The following is an 18,402-nucleotide window of genomic DNA, read 5'->3' on the forward strand; positions in this document are numbered from 1 at the left end:
TAATCGGATTAGATTAGGGAACGACCCATTAGACAAATCATATCCTAACGAACTGGGTTATTACTACAAAAACATATACAACCAGAATAATTGACACATAATTTGTGATATTGCAATATATATTACCAACTATTAACTTAGGATTGACATTTGTGCGTAGAACATGATGAATCGTAAGGAGATATGAATTGACTTAGAGAACATTTTGCCATCTTAAGAATTTAATTACAGAGCAACCATTAAAACACTTAGTTATTAACGCACATTGATACAATTGTAACCTATGGATATAAGCGAATGATTATTTACACAAATATACAACTACATATAACAAAATTTAAAGATACATGACAAAACGTCGATTATGCTACAGAATGTGTATAAGTTGATTAATTAATCCGTTATGAGTTTTGTGGCAAATGCCTGATTAAAAATTAACAATAGACATCACTTTTGTTAGTAGGAAAGTCGATGGGGTCCTAAGGATGCACCGCCTGTAGCAATGTAACACTTAATGTAGTATGAGCTGGTGCAGGCTTATGTTAACTTTGGTAATCTGGACCATACAGATCAAATTTACTTACCAAGTACCGTGTTGTTGCTTATACGGACCTGTAATATCTTTGTTTTGTTCTCATAATCGCAGACAATTTCAACCGTCCAACCATTTCAATTCGATTAAAGATCATTTGTTTTCATCGTCCAGTTTAAAAAATGTTTCATTGAACTTGAAGTCAATTGATACAAATGATTTTGTCGTTAGACGTGGATTGAGATTTGATATCATACGCCCGAGTTATTCGGGGGTAATAATTAATAAAATTATATACAGAGATAAGGAGCTGCCTTTGTCTCCTACACCACTTTATAGGGAAGTCTACAGATTCAAACAATGTTTATTTTCTTATCTCTACGTTATGAGTTATTATGGCGAAGAGAATACCTATTTCCAGGTGTATAGAAAAATGAGGGGCACACGACTTAAATATTCGCTTTACGATGAAGATAATTTACCCGATGGGTTATTACAGGGAGGGTCTATTATTAACAGGGTATCCAACCTTGTGTATGGAAAGGATATCCGCATTAATGTTTTTGGCGATTTAATCAATAAAAATATAAGTCGTTTTGGCGATAAAAATAAATTTTATATGGTATCATTAACACCAACCGCAGAAAGTAGCACTGCAGGTATACTATCTAATTATCGAGTGAGGGAATTTCTTGACTTTGGTGGCTATTTTACTATGGAACTGCCTCGTGATTATGATTACTTTGTCCTGTTCAAAGATCTAGATTCCATAAGCCTGATTGTATCAGTTGAAGGCTTAGCCAAATTTTACAGATATCAGATGCAAGGCGATTCGTATGTCCAACAGTCCGCAATTGACAGATTAGAACCTGTATCTACATTGGAATTTGAAGATTTATATAAAGAGGCGAATTTGGAAGCTGTTCAAGTAGATTTGACAAAACCATACTTTCCCAATTCCCTAATTTGCAACTATCACGATAACGAGCTTACAATTACCCCTAAGCCTGGAAAAGTGATAACTAAAATTATAATTCCAGGAACTGAAGTGGATTTGAACGGTAAATTTCCATCCAATTATGTAAAAGTGAAATTTTTTAGCGATGTGGACATTGTATTTATATCTGGTCTCTCTCCAGGTGATACACCCTTGTCACTCCATTTTGTGATTAACAAAACTCAGAACACGGCTTATCAATTCCACCAGGTGGAAAAAATAGATTCATCATTTAAGACAAAAGAACTCGACTATAACAAAAATGGGATACCGGTATCGATTGAAATCAATGTTTTATCCCAAGTAATAAGCCATATTGGCAATACCACGTTATTTAGCGGTGAAGTTACGGATACAATATTTTTTTGCACATCATTAGGGAAAGTGGATGAGCTTAAAATAGACACTTTTAGAATCGAAGCACAAGATAATTGTTTGGCCAACTTTTTTATGTATCTCAAAGACAAATCACTCTTAATTTCTGTGACTATGGACAAAATGGGGTTAATGAATATAAAGAGCTTTATGCACATAATTAGGGGAAATTCATCATCGTTTCGTTTAATACCTCCTGATAAATCAAAAAATATTATAAGTGAATTAAACCACCAATTGTATTCAAATGATAGTGATACATTTGAAAAGACATTATTTGTGGACGTGAAGAATGCTAAAGCATCACCTGGGATCAAAATTACTCACTTACCCGATAAATCCTTGTTGTATACAGTGGATAGCACTCTATTTGAGGATAATAAAAAGTCTTACATCTCTAGCGTCAAATTTGGATCTCATCGTTACAAACTCAAACCGGGCTGGGCGCAAATTGGGGTATATACCCTCAACAACTCAGAGACCCTTGTTATCATAGACGAAATGGAATCTGCCGATGCAGGTGTCTCTAGAACAATTTTTTCAATCCCACACGTAACTACATCTTCTATTTTGTCCAAATCGACCAAAGTAGACTGGGATAATCCAATACTTATGAACCATTTAAAAATAACACCGGGAAATGTGAACAGTAACCCTACAGACTATCATTTAAGTCACGTAATGAATTTTGTGATGACCGATCCACGGGGGTTGGCGGGGGTTATTACAAAATTGGACTTTGGCAATAATAGCACAATTTATCTACCAGTTATGGGTTCGGGTATTATAATTGGAGATGTCGTGTACCACGAAATGGTTGACAAATGGCATGAGAGTTACATATTTACATTGGTAAAACTTACAAAATCAAACGAAAATACGTCGACATTAACCATATATAGATTATCTATAGATAAGGTCAAAGTAATATCTTATAATATTGTGGATGAAGTAGATTGCAGTTATATTGGAGATATAATTTATGAATCAAACACTGCGGATAAATTGCTGGAGCCTTTGGTAGTGGATTTGGATTTGAAAAATATAGACAAAAATATATTCCTCGTTAAAAACGAGGCGAATTTGAATACTGTGACTCCAACAAAACACACAGATGAAGCATATTACAATGGAAGAAAGTACAAAATTGGTACTGTAAAACTTGCAGATGGTCTAAATGATAAGGGATACCCTCGGTACTCCGAAAAAAAAGTCGATTTCACCGAGGACAAAATAAGCATACTTTCCTTGGTGGACAATGTATGGCTCTCCGAAGTGTATGAGAAATCGAATGGGGAATTTAAATTTGTGTCAAAAGATCCCTTGGATGATTTATTGGGATTGGAAAATTTACAACCCAGGAAAGGCATGCAATATATTACGCTAGAGATGGAAAATGACAGAAGCATAAATTTTCTCAGGCTAAAGGAAAGTTTCTACTATTGCGGGAAAAACGTAACAATAAAATCGGCCTATGCGTACGCCATGCTAATAAACAATGGAAATTATAATACCTCCTTGTGGTTTTATCAAGTTAACCCTAACCGTGATGGTGAGGTTAAAATCCTCCAGTGTAATAACGTACCTTTTATCAACCCAAAATTTAACACTAGTTGGGTTGACTCATCGCACGTTTTAAATATGGAAATGGCAAAACAGATCCAAAATTCAAAACTTTTATACGCAAAACTTTCCACTTTAAATATTGATTTGGATTTTCTTCCAACTGGCGTAATAAAGGCACATAATGACAACCTAACTGTATACACCTGCCCCAACAGAAGCATAGGTAATGTTGCATTTGGAAATGTTAACTTATCCGTAAATTCTATCTTTACCAGGGTATTTGTCAACATTTCTGACTCTGGCCGTTTTGTGCTGGTAGAGTCGTATAAAGAAGGCGGCACTGGTATTGTCATCGATGCATTTAAGGAGAATGAATATGCCAGAGGATGCTATACCAAAATTAACCTCAGCGAATTGGAAGGCCAGTTGGAGCATATGATTGGGCCTTATAGCTTTGAGACTGGTTCCACTAGCACCTACGGACTGGTCTTCCCGCGGTGATGCCTAGCCACTCGACGCCATAGCAACATGTTATACTATTTTTTAAAGTTCTTGACAATTCATGCTACTAAATATGGAAAATAACTAAATAAAAGCCTAACCCAAGCAGGTATAGAACAGTAACGTGTAATATAGAAGGGGGATATATACTATAGGAGGCGCGAATCGTACATACTTATTATTTTCTATTTTAGGAAACCTTTTGAGGTTAAATAACTAAGCTTTTGCACTAGTGTCAAATTTGAAACAGTTAATTTTTCACCTATGTTTAAAATTCAACACCATTGCATGCGGTGTGCTGTGCCCAACACGGAGTGTGGTGTATGGAGCATAACCCAGAGCGTTCAAATGTAGTTTAAAAATGAAGTTTAAAATCTATATCACATTGTTATCGCTCCTATATGCTGAAACAATCAGAGCTACTAATGTATTTTACGATACAAATGGAGTAAATGTGCCTCCCGGTGTGGTCCATGAGAACAAGTTTGGCATTGATATATACACCTCATCCACGAATAATTATGATTCTGTCATTTTTTTTGGTAGCAAATTATCTACAAAATCTAATTGGCATATCAGGGAACTAGTGATTTTTAAGGTCAAATTCACCACATACATAAAAATTGTCACCGTTGACTTAAAGAATAGATTCACCATTAACTACTATGCACATGAAAAAAACAAACTGTCTAATATCAGTGTAGATAAGATGCTCTCAGCCATGCGCCAGTTTCAGGAGATGAATGACATCGCCGACGACTTTATGGATAGGATTATTAGAGGGATACCTTCTCATCCGACACCTGGAGTAAATAGAGAAAATCAACTACTTGTGATAGACGGACACGCGACACAAACCACAAATTCTACGGATTTGAGAGGCAGCAGTTATGACAAATCTATAGGAAAAACCCCAGGGTCGTCAATTCAAACAGCTTCTAATACTGGCATTGACGTTGACCATGGTGATGGAATCAGGGCTGTATCCACGAAAGCTTCTCCTCTCCCCCCTTCTTCAATATCAGATTTGGAATCGAAAAACTCTAGGTTAGACACAAAGTCTGAACATATGTACCAATTAACAGGACAATTTCGCCAGGTGAAGAAGATAGAAATAGACGCCAAGTTACCTAAGGTGGTTTTGGACTCCAAATTTGGCCTTCAAGGAGTGACTATGGATAACCAACACAAAGACTATGTGCTTTATATGGTGGAAGGCGGGTTCGACCCAAAGTTTCATATAAATCAGATAAGTTTTGGACCTCTGATAATCGACTACACTGAGGATCATTTCGTGAGTTTGATAGTCATGAATGAGGGAGACCGACATATCGAAGTTGTATCGCTACACAATCAGGGCTTATATACTATGATTTATAGTGGACAGAATTACGAACTAGATCTAGACATCCCTAGGTGTAAAGAGATTCCGATGCCCATTGAAGGCAAATATATGTTATTAGACATTATCAATCCCGACCTAACTAATAATAATAAGATTGTGAGGGTGGATGTGTACCCTACTTACTTGTTATATAATATAGCTGATAATGACACAATAATCGATGTCAGATGTCGTAACGTGGACGTTTATTTGGGAATTGAGGAAAAGGAGAGGCAGATTCATGTGCAAATGAATGGAAGGAATGTATACAATGTGACAATTACATCGGTTATAGATGGCGATGTGATCGTCCGATCTTTTGAAAAGGATGGTTCCAGATTTGTCTTCACTGATCAATCATAATTCTGTTAGCAGTGATTTTTACAGTGCTATTTTTGGCAATGCAATTTGAATTGGCTATATACCAACTAATGGCAGAGGATGCCCATTAATTATAACAAACAATGATGAGAAATTAATATACTCATGGGTATCCTGTTATAGTTCACAATAAATATAACAATGAGACTATTCCACATCCGAATCAGGGATATCTGATTCGCCTTCGTAGATCAAGGCGTCTTTTGACTACGTAAATGGGCGATTTACTGGCTGCCAAAACTGGAGAGTCTCGTCTTGAGCCGCGGAAATAACCATCTAAATTGGTTATAAATTACGTATTTAGTTGAGTCATGGCAGCTCCAAGTAAAATCTGTAATAGCATCTTGATGCCCTGTATGGTTGAAAACTAATTCTTCTGGGCAATCTTCAGAGTCGTCGTCTGATAATTCCAATCCTGCATTGTCCATATTGAATATTTGCACTGTACCGTCCTCGGATGCAGTTGCCAGTATAGACTTTTCATGCTGGTTAAATTCCACACGAATGATCTGGGTAATTGGATTCGTTACTGGCGATTCGTGTGCTTTGATCATATAAGATGGCGTGGATGTGTTGCGTATGTCCCAAAAATGAATATCTCCAGTGTTTGACCCCGTTGCCACGAGTTTGCTGTTGAATTTGGTAGCGGCAATTGTATTGATGGCTATTTTTCCAGTCTCATTTTCGATCTTTCCAACGACGGATTTACATCTTTCATCGATACTTAATAATAATAAGAGTGCTTACAAAAGTAATAAGCCGTCCTCCGTAGCTGCAGCAATACAATTTTCGAACGTATGTACTAGTGAATTTATGCCGCTTCCATGTTTGTATTCACATGTGACGGCTAAATGATGATTAAGATACAATTAGAATTTAAATCCCAAACTTTAAGGGTACCGTCATTAAAGGAGCCCATTACATTTGGCCTGTCGTTATAGAAATTCAGGCCAAACCTGCATATATATTGTTGATTACCCTTCCTCTGTAGATCCGTTTAATTGTGCGGTTTGTTCATAATTAGATAATTTATATAGGGTAACTTTTTAAATATATGATTACCTAGGCCAGAGTTGTTTTGTGTTGCTAGGATGCCTATATCTATAGATGAAGCTTTGAGTCTGTATTAGGAGTGTTATTAACCTGTTAACTTCACCTTGGTGCGGGATTTTGGCAATTTGTGAGCAAATTCCTTCATTTTCAATTTCTGGCACAGGAAACCCATCATAATCTACGTCACACACTTCTACATTGTAGAATATGTCAAGGAGAGTGACTACCTGCACAATTGGAGTAGCATTTAAGTTTTTCATCTAATGCTTCTGAAGGCAACAATGCCTAGGTAACTATTGGATTACCCGGTAGATCATGATAAAATTCTGTTCACCTTCTGGGGCATTGGATCCTGTTGCAATAAACTGATGGCAAATGCCATCGAGGCTGAATTAAGGGGATATCACTTTTTTGGCAGGGGGAGAGGGAGAGATTCCAAGCTAAGTACTTGAGTTGGTGTGTTGCAGGATGCGATAAAGTCATATAGAACCTTTGTGTTCATTATCCAGTTCTTCCTCTCCATCAGCTTAATGTCCTGGTCAGCTTGCATCTTTAATCTTAATACAAGTGTTTGCCACACATTATCTGACCATATACATAATTTAAGTTTTTTCCCACAATTTCAATCTATAAGCTATTTACAATCAGTGTTCCACTTTAGCAACTACTGTTTAATTTGTAACACATAATTACATTGGCACCACATAATTACCACTTAATTGTTTAACAACTTACTCGATTACATATCAGATTTTATATCATCTGCACAATTTTTAATTACATATATAACATATTCAGTGCCTAAGGCTCATTAAATTGTTTTTCTTTAACATTCACCTCACTGTATTGCTGAATTTGAATTAACTATCCCTTCATTCGTTATGAAATACAGTAATATATAGAATATGCACATGATTATACACATACACTACATATGTATTGCGATTACTAAAATTCATTTGCGATACTCTGTGTTACACACGAACTTTCTTAAAAGATTAAAAATTATTGGATGGGATATAAAAGACAAACAATTCAAAGCTACCCCCATGCCCTAAAACTGCGATATGAATATACATTTCTGGCGCAGAATAATCACCCCTCAATATAATAGCTTTGGGTCTCATTATCAACCTTGTTTGGCATAACTGTAACAAACTATCTCCATTTATCGCCCATACCTTGAGTGCCAGATCCCAGCCCGCGGTAAAAATATACCCACCATGACAGCTAATACATCTGATAGAATTGGTAAGTCGTGTTGCAAATTTCACCGAAAAAGTGCTTGCATCTGTAACAATTAGCTGTTCATCATCTCCACAAGTAACTATGTAGTTGCCAGTTATAGCAATGCAATTTATACCGTTCTGATGCACTCTAATCGCATATTCAGTATAGTCGTTGATGTTGCCATCGACAAAGTTTATGGTTCTGATAAAACCCCTGCTGGTGCCAACAATAACACCTGTAACTGTTGATACAAGAGATAATGGCGTGCATTCCAAAGTAAACTTCTTTACGAGTTCCATTACAACTGGGCAATGGGATATTTTATACACGTTTATTGTAGAATTTGACAACCCACATATCAACTGCATCTCATGATTACCAATTAAAGGTACCATAGCGTTTACCCTAACACGTAACAATTCAGTGCCATCCGATATAAGTGAGCAGGCCTGTTCCACTAGATGCTGATCGTATAATTTAATAATACCAGCACCACCTACCGCAATAAATTCATCCATGCTACACATACACCTAATAGGACATGGAAAGGCCACGGCCTTCTGTACCTTGACTGGCCTAGAGGCCAGGGGCACTAGGTACTTTACTTGACCCCCCTGCTTCGAAACCCAGTCGTCATCACCACTGTAGAAATGACTTCCATCGGCCCACGGTGGCGATTGAATGGACAACAAGCGTATATAACCATCCCTGCCACCGACTACCAGTTTATCCACTGATACTGATCCACCATTGGCCCATAGACCAGAATACAAGTCTCCATAAGGGAACCAAGGATTGATCGAATAAGCCTCAGCTTGACAGATATACATTCTCAGGACTCCTCCAACTGCATAGGCAAGCGTGCTACCGTTGTTGGTAGTTGTCAAATGCAAAGGTCTCCTAGGCCCACCACAATCGTGGCTCCATAACTCAACCTTATCGTCGATATTATAATATACTGCAGTTGTACCCCTGAACCCCAAAGCATGCATACAATTGTCAATTGTTATACTGTATATGTGTTGTAAATGTTCGATCTTCATACTGTTTATTTGTTGGAGTTCTAAGGTCCATTGAGAAATGATGCCATCAGTGCTGCTAGTGTATATATTACTTCTGTGGCAGTTTATACAGGTAATTTTTTCATTATGTGCCTTTATACGTCTCATTTTTGATACTTCCCCGTGATATATGTTACCAAATTCGTCACCTAATATTGCGATTGTTGGGTTCGTGGATAATATAAGTCCTGATGTTAATTTACCATAGCGTTTTACAAATGGTAATTTGAATGACTCTACATATGCGTATTTCCCATAAGAGTCTAGTTTATCAAGTTTAATACAGGCCAAATTGCCCAAGTTGTCAACGCATATAACCTGCTTATCATCGCCCTTAACCTTAGGGGGAAGGTAGATGTTTCCAACCCTATGTTGAAAACACTTGAACGCCTTATAATCCATTCCTGTACAATCGGAATCATCGTATGTTATTGAAAAAATATGTATTTGTCCATACAAATCTCCAACAAAAATCCTGTCAAACCCAACACTTATAACAGATGATACGAATCCGCTTCCTTCGTTCCAATCTACAACTGAATCCTCTCCGTTTGAATAACTGTTGAATATGGAATGATTATTAAACATTGTCAATTGGCATAGATATTCCAAAGTTTTAAATATGCCGCCCAATTTATCAACATTCTCGATAATCAAACTTGTAAATTTTTCCTCGTCATCACCGGCATAAGCTACATTACCAATGGAATCAACTTCCTCAGCAACATACGTCAAATCTTCATCACAAGATCGCTGTAGCCTGATTATTACGCCCTTAAATTTGTCCACTGTTTTCCTGAATCTATCATTAAGCAATTTTATCGGTATATTATCTGTGATCTTTCTGTACGAATTCAGATCACTCCTTAGTTTTGAAAGCTTTCTCCAAACCTTTCCAACCGCAACTCCACCTAAATCGTTATTTTTAGATATTCTAGTGATATATTTTGGCACAGACAATTTCTTAATTCTATCACCAATTCTAGAGTAAACCTGGCCATTATTGGTCAATATATACATTATTTCATCGTGATTACAAATACATTTAATCCAATCGTCACCACTATCTGCTATTTCATATTCATCCATTTTAACCTGATTATCTATACTCTTTATGCGCAAATTGCCATCCTGTGAGCCAAAGGAAACCCACTCATTAAAAGTTGATAAATTTGTTATGGGCGTTGGGTCCCTTGTAGAGTGTGTTTGCAGTAATTTTCCTTCAATATCCCAAAAATAAATCTTCCCACTGGAATCACATGTGATGATCATTTGTTTGCCTGAACTTTCAATGGCTATACAATCCCACACTTTACCCGGATGGTCTAACACCGCTTTGGCATTCAATTCTGGATTAGACCAAATAATAACACTCCTATCTTCACTGGCAGTAAGAAGGTATTTACCATTGAAAATGAATTTACTCCTAAATACAATGCCCCTATGTACGCTTTTAGTAGAACCACCTTCCACAATATCGATGTTATTTAGTGACAAAGTAAATTGTTTAATATAGTTGATTGTTGTAAAAATTAGATCCACCTCATTAGGAAATATGTTAATTGCAAGTGAAGTTGCTAGGCAAAATTTTTTACCTGGAAATGATCCAATTAATTGTAACTTTGGAAATTTTAGTAGGGAAATAGATAAATCTGACATCCCTATAACCACCAATTCACCAACTTTCCTAAAATTCAATAACCAAAACTCACATTTATATTTATTGAATTCATAATCGTTCAATGATATTGTTGTGATTGTTTGTATACCCGAAATAATTAAATATCCAGCATACATACCAGTGTCATTGTCATCATTTGTGGGATGGTATGAAATTTTTAGTATAGTAGAGCTGAGCGGTTTAAGTGTAAGCGTATTTAACCATTCGATGCCTTTGTACTCGTAGAATCTGATCAAATTACCAGAAGCAAGTACCAAACACGAGCGACTTAGCCAACAATGATCATTGACCGCATAGCTACCGCAGATATATTTTATCATAACGCACTCATCCACTAACACATATTATATATTTACTACATTTATCATGACTACCTGCAATATCTACAATAACTGTGGTGACATGTCCACACTTGTGGTGTAGGTGCATGGGTGATAAAAATTAGGCGATAAAATCTGTGTAAATATATTCAAAAAATGTCATCTACGGTTGCTACCGGCCTTAGGCTTTGGTTTGACGTATTCCTCCCTCAACTGAACGATCTGCAGCGTCCTGCTGCTGCTGCTCATCAGATTTCTGTTCAAGCCCTAAATGACATAACTAATACCTTATGCCAATCATAGGAAGTGGCATAGGCCAAAAAGTTGTGCTCGGAATTGAATTTAACATCCACAATTGGAGAATCCATAGTGTTGAACATCTTGACTCTTGTCTTATTCTCTTTGTCCCAAATGGTGAAATTGCCATCTCCTCCCTTGAAGATAAATTAAGGACTTACCCCTGTTACAAAAGTGCCATATTTACCATAGAAGTCTATACCATTAACGGGGTAAACATAAGTGCCCTTTCCATTTAGATCTGTGCGGTGGCATTTGAATGAAAAGTTGCGCCCTCTTCGTGAGTTATGTTATTTACAAAACAATCATTTGTTTCAAAAATCAAATTGGTGAAGGGGTATGGATAATAAATTGTTTATTAAAGAATAAATGCTTTGATATAAAAATCCCCATAAATATTTATAGAACCTCAAAAAAAAATTTTTTTTAATGTAATAAACGGATTGTTTACCTGTGAGAAGGTGAAAAATAGTTGACAACACACCTCCCTCCTATGCTAGTAAATCCAGCGCCAGATTCATCTCCAACTTCAGGAAATAGGGCCAGTGCTCTAACTTGGGTGCGAAGTGATGAATCTAGGGGGATCGTGTTTGTATCATTTAGATTGTTTACATTCCAATAGTTTGCCCTGAGTTTACTATCAGCTGTGCAAATAATGTTAGATTTGAAATCCATTGCGAAGATCTTGGAGTTCAACATTCTGCTCCATGCTGGATTTTGCTGTCTCATGTCCCATATAGCAACCATTCCATCCCAGCCGCCTAAACAATTATTTTGGTACAATCAATAAAACAGCTCTTATAAACATATATTATGTAACAAATATTAAGTAAATATCAAAAAATTATCTGAAATTTCATGAAATAAAAATACTTACCAGTAATAACAGCATTCTGCTGGGGAAAGTGATAAACTCCAATTACCGGTTTTTGATGCTAACTGAAACAAAAATTACTTGACCAACAATTACTCCCGCCTGGTTACCACTGGTCAGATCAAACGCCCTAACAGTATTATCACATGAGCCCGCGAATAGTTTTGTGTTATCCTACATGAATACATCATTATAGTTATTTAAAAATGCGTTGTCCATTAGTTTGTTTGATATCAATAAAATCAATTGGCAAACAATTCACAAACACATCTCTGTAAAATCGTAGGACATTTAACAATGTTTTACACTGTAATATGTTCATATACTTACTTGTGAAAAGCCTATGGAAAGTATAGGGGCGTTGGACATATAAGAAACTTTAAATGTGGAGCTTAAATTAGATCCGAATGAGCTGGAAATTTGCCAGACTCTTAGCGTCTTATCCCAACTTCCGGCTGCGATGAAAAGGGAGTTTGGCGGGTTGGACTAGATTAATCTACAAATACCCATCTAATACTAGAAATTGAATCATCAGGTATGTTGGTAAGGCAAAGTGGTTTGGGATTATCACCCAAATTACGATTATACGCCATTATTCCCCACCACACTCAGCATCTGCTTATCCGCATACGTACCCTTAGCAACTTCTTCCTCTCCCTAGATAGGCTTGACGGTTCAACTTCATCATCTTCATCCGAAACAATCATATCAGCTTTGGCAGCCAATTTTGAAAGGGATGATCGTGCCCTTTTACTTTCCTAGGTCAATCATTAGTCACATATATAACTTCTTTCGCCAATATGTGTAGTTATCCGATGAAGATAACATATGTCATTTTACTGTATTTAAACGTGTATTAATAGGCAAACTCACTAGTACATTCACATATGAATGTATAATATACTAGAGCCGTACCTTATGTTCTAGTTGATCTACAATTAGGGCTTGCCTCCATAAATCAACCAAAAAATCAATTTTTTTGAGGGTAAACAATTCAATTTGCGATAGCCTTTTCCCTATTTTGGAAAAGAACCTCTCCCATTCCATCATATCTTCCTCGGAAATAAGACTGATACAGGTTCCTGTGTTAATTATATATTATCATTTTTGAATTTAAAATGTATTTTAATTTTTACGATCATCTTACCACATCTCCCTGCCCTTGCCGTTCTCCCACTCTTATGAATCAGCAGTTCCGCATTTGCGGGAGGATGGAATTGGATAACAATGTCAACAAAAGGCAAATCAATTCCTCTAGCAGCAACGTCAGTAGCAAATAGAATCCCTTTTTTTGACTGTTCAAAATTATCAAGATTTTTAATTCTAGACCTCTGCTGCAGCTTAGAGTGTATGCTTGTGATTGTGTCCGTGCCAAAGCTGGTTTTGAGCTTACCTTGCTGAAACAACAATCTGAATGAGTGCTAAATTACTTGAAAATGGAATAAAGTCTTTTTACATGTGATATTGTCTTCATGAAGACAATAATTTTCATATTATTTCCCATTAAATAGGTTAAAATTACGTGAAACAGTGTAAATTCTTTATCACTATATTTCATGTTAATTTTTCGAAAAACAAGCTTATCAGGCAAAATTTTACCTTCTACTTTACATAAAATTGGATTTTTTAACTTGAAAAGCTTGGATATCTTGGAATACTCGGAAGGGATGGTCGCAGAGCATAGTATCTTTGTGACATTCCCAGCCTTTAGTAGAATCTTTAATATCTTTTCAAAATCCTTCATATTCGTGTTATCAACAAATCTATCTGCTTCATCAAACACTAGAATTTGCAATTTTAAATTCTTAATCGATTCTTCTGTTCCCATCATATCGGCTAATCTCCCCGGTGTTGCGACGATAATGTTAAAGGGTGAAGATAAGAGCCTTTTTTGCTTATCCACAGAAAATCCACCTACAATACAAACGACTCTCAATTTAGTATATTTAATGAGTGATTTGATAACCTTGTACACTTGCACAGCCAGTTCTCTAGTTGGAACCAAAACTATCCCATGTTTCTGTATCACAATCTATTCTTATTTATTATTAGTGCTAACATTACTTACGTTGTCAACTAATTTGATTGCCAAATTGAGCGCGTATGCAATTGTCTTTCCGGAACCCTAAATTAATGAATTATTTACAGTTTCTGCAGAGTAAATAATGTCACTATCAGTTTCCAGTGCTTTTAGCGCCAACTTCTGTATCTCAGTAGGTACAAAATGTCCCATAACGTACAATGATGATAGTAATTCATTAGACAATTGATAACACGCAGACCAACTACCCATTTTAGATTGAACTGCATTTAAATAAACTTCATCTTCGACATTTACAGGATTCCTTCTGGAAATCTTAACTTTTTTAATTTTAGGTTTGGGGTATTCGTCATGACAAAATTCTTCAAATAGCACTAACCCCTCAGAGGCGCTGTCATTCGCCAACTCAACAGGCCGCCACATGCCCATATGCTAGATCGTACGGGGGGCAAGGCGCACTAGTGTCTGGCGGTTGGAGGGGGTACCCTGAAAATCTAGGAAGACTGTACCCACAGCAGTGGACATAAAAGTAATTGATGCGAGTTTTGGGCAGAACTAGTAGGAGTGCCGGCAGCCAGTTGTCCAAACTTGCCGCTGCCACTTCATTGGTGGAATCTCGATACCCTCTCACCGAAAACACCTTTAGAGAATATGGCATTAAGGAAGGGTTATTGCCAAAGCATTTAACGCTGTCTAATGTTGCACCCTTTAACCAGGCGAATGTTTACTTGGAGAGTCCTCTGCATTTTAGCATGAATGATTGCGGCAAAGTAGCAAAGTTTGATACGGAAGAACTGAATAGATATCTCCCAGAGGGCCTTTGCGGAGAATTGACAAAAGATATGACTATGTTACCGGAAAACCAGCCTTTGGGAATAGTGAGTAGAAAGACCACAATGGACCTAATATCACAACTCTCACAGTATCAAGCGAGTGTATCAATTGCAGCTAATGGTTTTCTACTGGACGGCAAAAGGGGCTCAGGGAAAGTAGGAAAATAATTATTTAGAGTTCAATACTTAATCATGTTGTTCTATGGGCTAGACAAAATGGTTGGTTGGTTATTTTTGAACCGGATGTGTCGCGTTATTGTCGAGAAATTGGAGAGATTAAGCGATCAAACGCGAACATTTTCATTCAGGTAACTTCCCTTTGTGTTGGAAAATATTTTTTTCATATTATTGATTTTAGTGATAATATAGAGTGACTTTGCTGCAAATTTATTGGCACGGATTAAGGAATCGAATGGGGAATTGTTAAAAAAAATACCGCTAAATAGCAAAATATTCGGATTAACTTCACTCGATGGTTCTAACGTCAGATACGCCCGTAGAGCTTTTGATCCGTTAATCCAAAAAATCATCGCACAAGACCTAGAAGATTTTCAGGGCGACATTGACCTAGAACGGCTGAGATTGTGGCATAAGTATCGCAATGATTTCAAATTACCCTCTATAAAGTAGCTCCTAACTCATCTAGAATGCACCTGCAACCAAATACGCTACTTGATATCGCAGAATTTGGCGCCTCAAACCCACCGTTAGCTAATCAGGCGTTGTATGAATTGTTTGAGCAACTAAAGCAACAGACATATTATCCATTGCTAATAGCAATCGACAAGTGGAATGAATGTTTTCCTGTATCTGAATACTTATCCGTCAAGTATCAGGGTACAAAGTACCATGGCTGGATTCCAGGTTACAATCTTTCCATACCCAGGCTATTTTGCCGATGGGATGGGTCTAGCTACAGGAGAGGTATCAAACTATTTATAAAGGGCTTAAAATTGTTGCCACAAGCTGGAACCGTTACAAACGACGTAAATTTAACCCGTTGTTATTGGGGATACGTACCAACGAGATACGTACTGTTAGAAACTTCACACCTATGGAGTTTGGGAATTACGTTGCAAATATGCATTTTAACGGCACTTTACACGATTTTCCCCCGGATAAGGTGCCTTACTACTACATGATGTCAGGTAATTCTATACTAATGTAGATGGGAACGGATTTGAGGCACGGCGACTACTTGCACTGCTTTACTAGACCAGCATTATTGCATGCAAAATTCTAAATTCTTGGTTATATATTAGTGTTTAAAACGTTATTATATCAATTTTCGGACAGATAATCCATAAGGAACGGGTGTGACATAGCCTGTTCTGGGATGGGACGCTTGTACTGATCCATTTCCAAGAGATATTCAATGAAATCGGCAAATTTTTTGTGTACAGGTAGCACTAATTTGGATACTGGTACACAATCCTTTACACGCCTCAATGATGATGAACTCTTAGCTCCATTTGGCCAGTTTAGGCCCGTGCAATCGCGATTTAAGTACTTACTACCTGATGTCTTACTGGCGTCTTTGATTACATTGGCTGGAAGTCGTCCAATGGTGGATTCCTACTTTAACACATTCATGTTAAACAGATAAACAAGAATATGACAATGCCGCTGTTTTTAGTTGAATATAAATTTACAGCTTTAATCATAAATAGACAACACCTATATATAGGACACAGGAAACACAAATTTGCATTCCTTCAGCATGAAAAAATTGATCATAGTAACTTACAATCATAGCTAGATGCTCCAAGTGATCGTGTGTGCCAAAAAGTAACTTCCCTGTGTAGAGCTCAATTAGAATACAACCTAGCGACCAAACGTCACTGGCGAACGACCATCCTATATCCAGAATAACCTCAGGAGACCTGTATTGTCTAGTGTTGATCAATGGGCTGTGGTATTCGTCCACGTATATTGCACTCCCAAAGTCTATAATTTTGACATCCGCCGAGCAAGGCCTCTTAGTGAAACCCCTAGAGAATGATGATCTGGGATCCCTGCAAATTTCATACTCATCCGAACGGCATGTAAACAAAATGTTCTCAGGCTAGTTGTGTGTTGATATACCTTCAAATCGGTGTGAACAATCTTTACTTTTCTGAGGAATGCCAAACTTTGTAAAGTCTGTCTTGCAATTTCTTGGATATCGCGGATAAAGTATCCCTTGAAATTGTTTTGTACCAAAAAATCGTACAACGAAGATCCCAAAACTTCGAACACAAGGCAAATATGTCGTCCATGGTGGAAGATATCGTGCAAAACAACACATTTGCTATTGCCTTCTGGGTCTATTTTTTTTATGTCAAAAAGAAGATTAGCTTCTATTTTTGCGGAACTCGCATATTTTTCAACGTCCCTAACAACCTAACTATTAGAACTCATATTGGCGATTTACAAAACATAATATTATGCTTCGTAAATAGCAATCTAAAAAATTTCGCTGATATATACCTTAATAGCCACGTTCCGGTTTGTTTTCTTATCTTGACAATATAAAACCCTACCAAAAGTTCCGTCACCCATTTTGTGTTTAACAATGTACCTTCCGTCGAGCTCCATACCCTCATCCCTAAGATTATTTTTGTCTCGCAAGATACTGGCGTTTGCCATTATAAAAAGTGAAAGATGGAGCATGAATTACCATTTGAAGTGGTTGATCTGGTCCCTGTCATCAGACTCTTTTTTAGTCTGGTGAGAATCACCGCTGTTGCCACCTCTCCTATGGCGATTATAATACTTGTGGCGGTAAGGGGAATGCCTGTACCTGGATCTACTGGGTTTTTGGCGGTAGTCCCTGCGTCGATAGGGGCTGTATCTGCGAACAATGTCCCTCCTGCGGTAGCCCATAGACCTATTATATCTCCCATGGGTGAGATATCTGGTATGGCCATTGTATCTACTACGGTAGTTGTGATTGGAGTGCTTTGAGCTTTTGTATGGGTCCATGGGCATGTTTCTACATGTGCGATAATCAAGTAGTATTATAAGGACAAAGAAGATTGTTTGCAAATGGCTGAAAATATGTGCCACAAAGGAGTCTTGACCTATTGATTAAACAAATCTGAGTTATTCAGTGGCGCACAAATCACTGTATATTCGCAATTAAAGTGGCTAGGAAAGAGCTGGTACGCTAGTACACTATTTGTGTAACATCTACATTATGGTCAGTTTAAACCATTCCAAAGACTATAATTATTGCGATTTTGCGTACAAAAATTCCATTGCCAAGATTGCTCATCCACTATGTATGTTGTATGC

At 37.2% G+C, this 18,402-nt stretch overlaps 8 protein-coding genes across 8 annotated transcripts; 3 read left to right on the plus strand and 5 right to left on the minus strand.

Moving 5' to 3' along the window:
- On the plus strand, window positions 522–3,971 carry BMR1_02g00200 (hypothetical protein; the record flags this gene model as incomplete). Its single annotated transcript, XM_012792361.1, has 1 exon — window positions 522–3,971. One exon carries the CDS (start codon window positions 522–524, stop codon window positions 3,969–3,971), a length of 3,450 nt encoding a protein of 1,149 aa, XP_012647815.1.
- Window positions 4,333–5,718, plus strand: BMR1_02g00205 (hypothetical protein; the record flags this gene model as incomplete). Its single annotated transcript, XM_012792362.1, has 1 exon — window positions 4,333–5,718. The coding sequence occupies one exon, from the start codon at window positions 4,333–4,335 to the stop codon at window positions 5,716–5,718; it is 1,386 nt and encodes a 461-aa protein (XP_012647816.1).
- Window positions 5,719–5,883: 165 nt separating this feature from the next.
- Window positions 5,884–7,339, minus strand: BMR1_02g00210 (histone-binding protein RBBP4; the record flags this gene model as incomplete). The annotated part of the gene is made up of 12 exons (XM_021483031.1): window positions 5,884–5,943; window positions 5,965–6,012; window positions 6,033–6,245; window positions 6,267–6,459; window positions 6,484–6,583; window positions 6,604–6,692; window positions 6,715–6,778; window positions 6,799–6,857; window positions 6,880–6,967; window positions 7,017–7,074; window positions 7,095–7,176; window positions 7,197–7,339. The coding sequence occupies 12 exons, from the start codon at window positions 7,337–7,339 to the stop codon at window positions 5,884–5,886; spliced, it is 1,197 nt and encodes a 398-aa protein (XP_021338000.1).
- A 448-nt stretch (window positions 7,340–7,787) lies between these two features.
- Window positions 7,788–11,081, minus strand: BMR1_02g00215 (hypothetical protein; the record flags this gene model as incomplete). The annotated part of the gene is made up of 1 exon (XM_012792364.1): window positions 7,788–11,081. One exon carries the CDS (start codon window positions 11,079–11,081, stop codon window positions 7,788–7,790), a length of 3,294 nt encoding a protein of 1,097 aa, XP_012647818.1.
- Window positions 11,082–11,240: 159 nt separating this feature from the next.
- On the minus strand, window positions 11,241–12,845 carry BMR1_02g00220 (mRNA export factor; the record flags this gene model as incomplete). The annotated part of the gene is made up of 8 exons (XM_012792365.1): window positions 11,241–11,348; window positions 11,369–11,515; window positions 11,540–11,654; window positions 11,830–12,139; window positions 12,256–12,313; window positions 12,334–12,426; window positions 12,583–12,738; window positions 12,759–12,845. The coding sequence occupies 8 exons, from the start codon at window positions 12,843–12,845 to the stop codon at window positions 11,241–11,243; spliced, it is 1,074 nt and encodes a 357-aa protein (XP_012647819.1).
- Window positions 12,835–14,722, minus strand: BMR1_02g00221 (DEAD/DEAH box helicase; the record flags this gene model as incomplete). The annotated part of the gene is made up of 7 exons (XM_021483032.1): window positions 12,835–12,867; window positions 12,888–13,010; window positions 13,168–13,334; window positions 13,400–13,662; window positions 13,683–14,272; window positions 14,312–14,377; window positions 14,399–14,722. 7 exons carry the CDS (start codon window positions 14,720–14,722, stop codon window positions 12,835–12,837), a joined length of 1,566 nt encoding a protein of 521 aa, XP_021338001.1.
- Window positions 14,723–14,829: 107 nt separating this feature from the next.
- On the plus strand, window positions 14,830–16,341 carry BMR1_02g00230 (Mitochondrial ribosomal death-associated protein 3; the record flags this gene model as incomplete). The annotated part of the gene is made up of 6 exons (XM_012792367.1): window positions 14,830–15,282; window positions 15,303–15,434; window positions 15,496–15,752; window positions 15,773–16,050; window positions 16,071–16,274; window positions 16,295–16,341. 6 exons carry the CDS (start codon window positions 14,830–14,832, stop codon window positions 16,339–16,341), a joined length of 1,371 nt encoding a protein of 456 aa, XP_012647821.1.
- BMR1_02g00235 (dual-specificity kinase) lies at window positions 16,408–18,096 on the minus strand (the record flags this gene model as incomplete). Its single annotated transcript, XM_021483034.1, has 5 exons — window positions 16,408–16,701; window positions 16,874–17,191; window positions 17,212–17,508; window positions 17,596–17,713; window positions 17,786–18,096. 5 exons carry the CDS (start codon window positions 18,094–18,096, stop codon window positions 16,408–16,410), a joined length of 1,338 nt encoding a protein of 445 aa, XP_021338002.1.
- Window positions 18,097–18,402: the final 306 nt, after the last annotated feature.

This window comes from Babesia microti, chromosome II, assembly GCF_000691945.2.
Source record: "Babesia microti strain RI chromosome II, complete genome".
Lineage (NCBI taxonomy): Eukaryota > Apicomplexa > Aconoidasida > Piroplasmida > Babesiidae > Babesia > Babesia microti.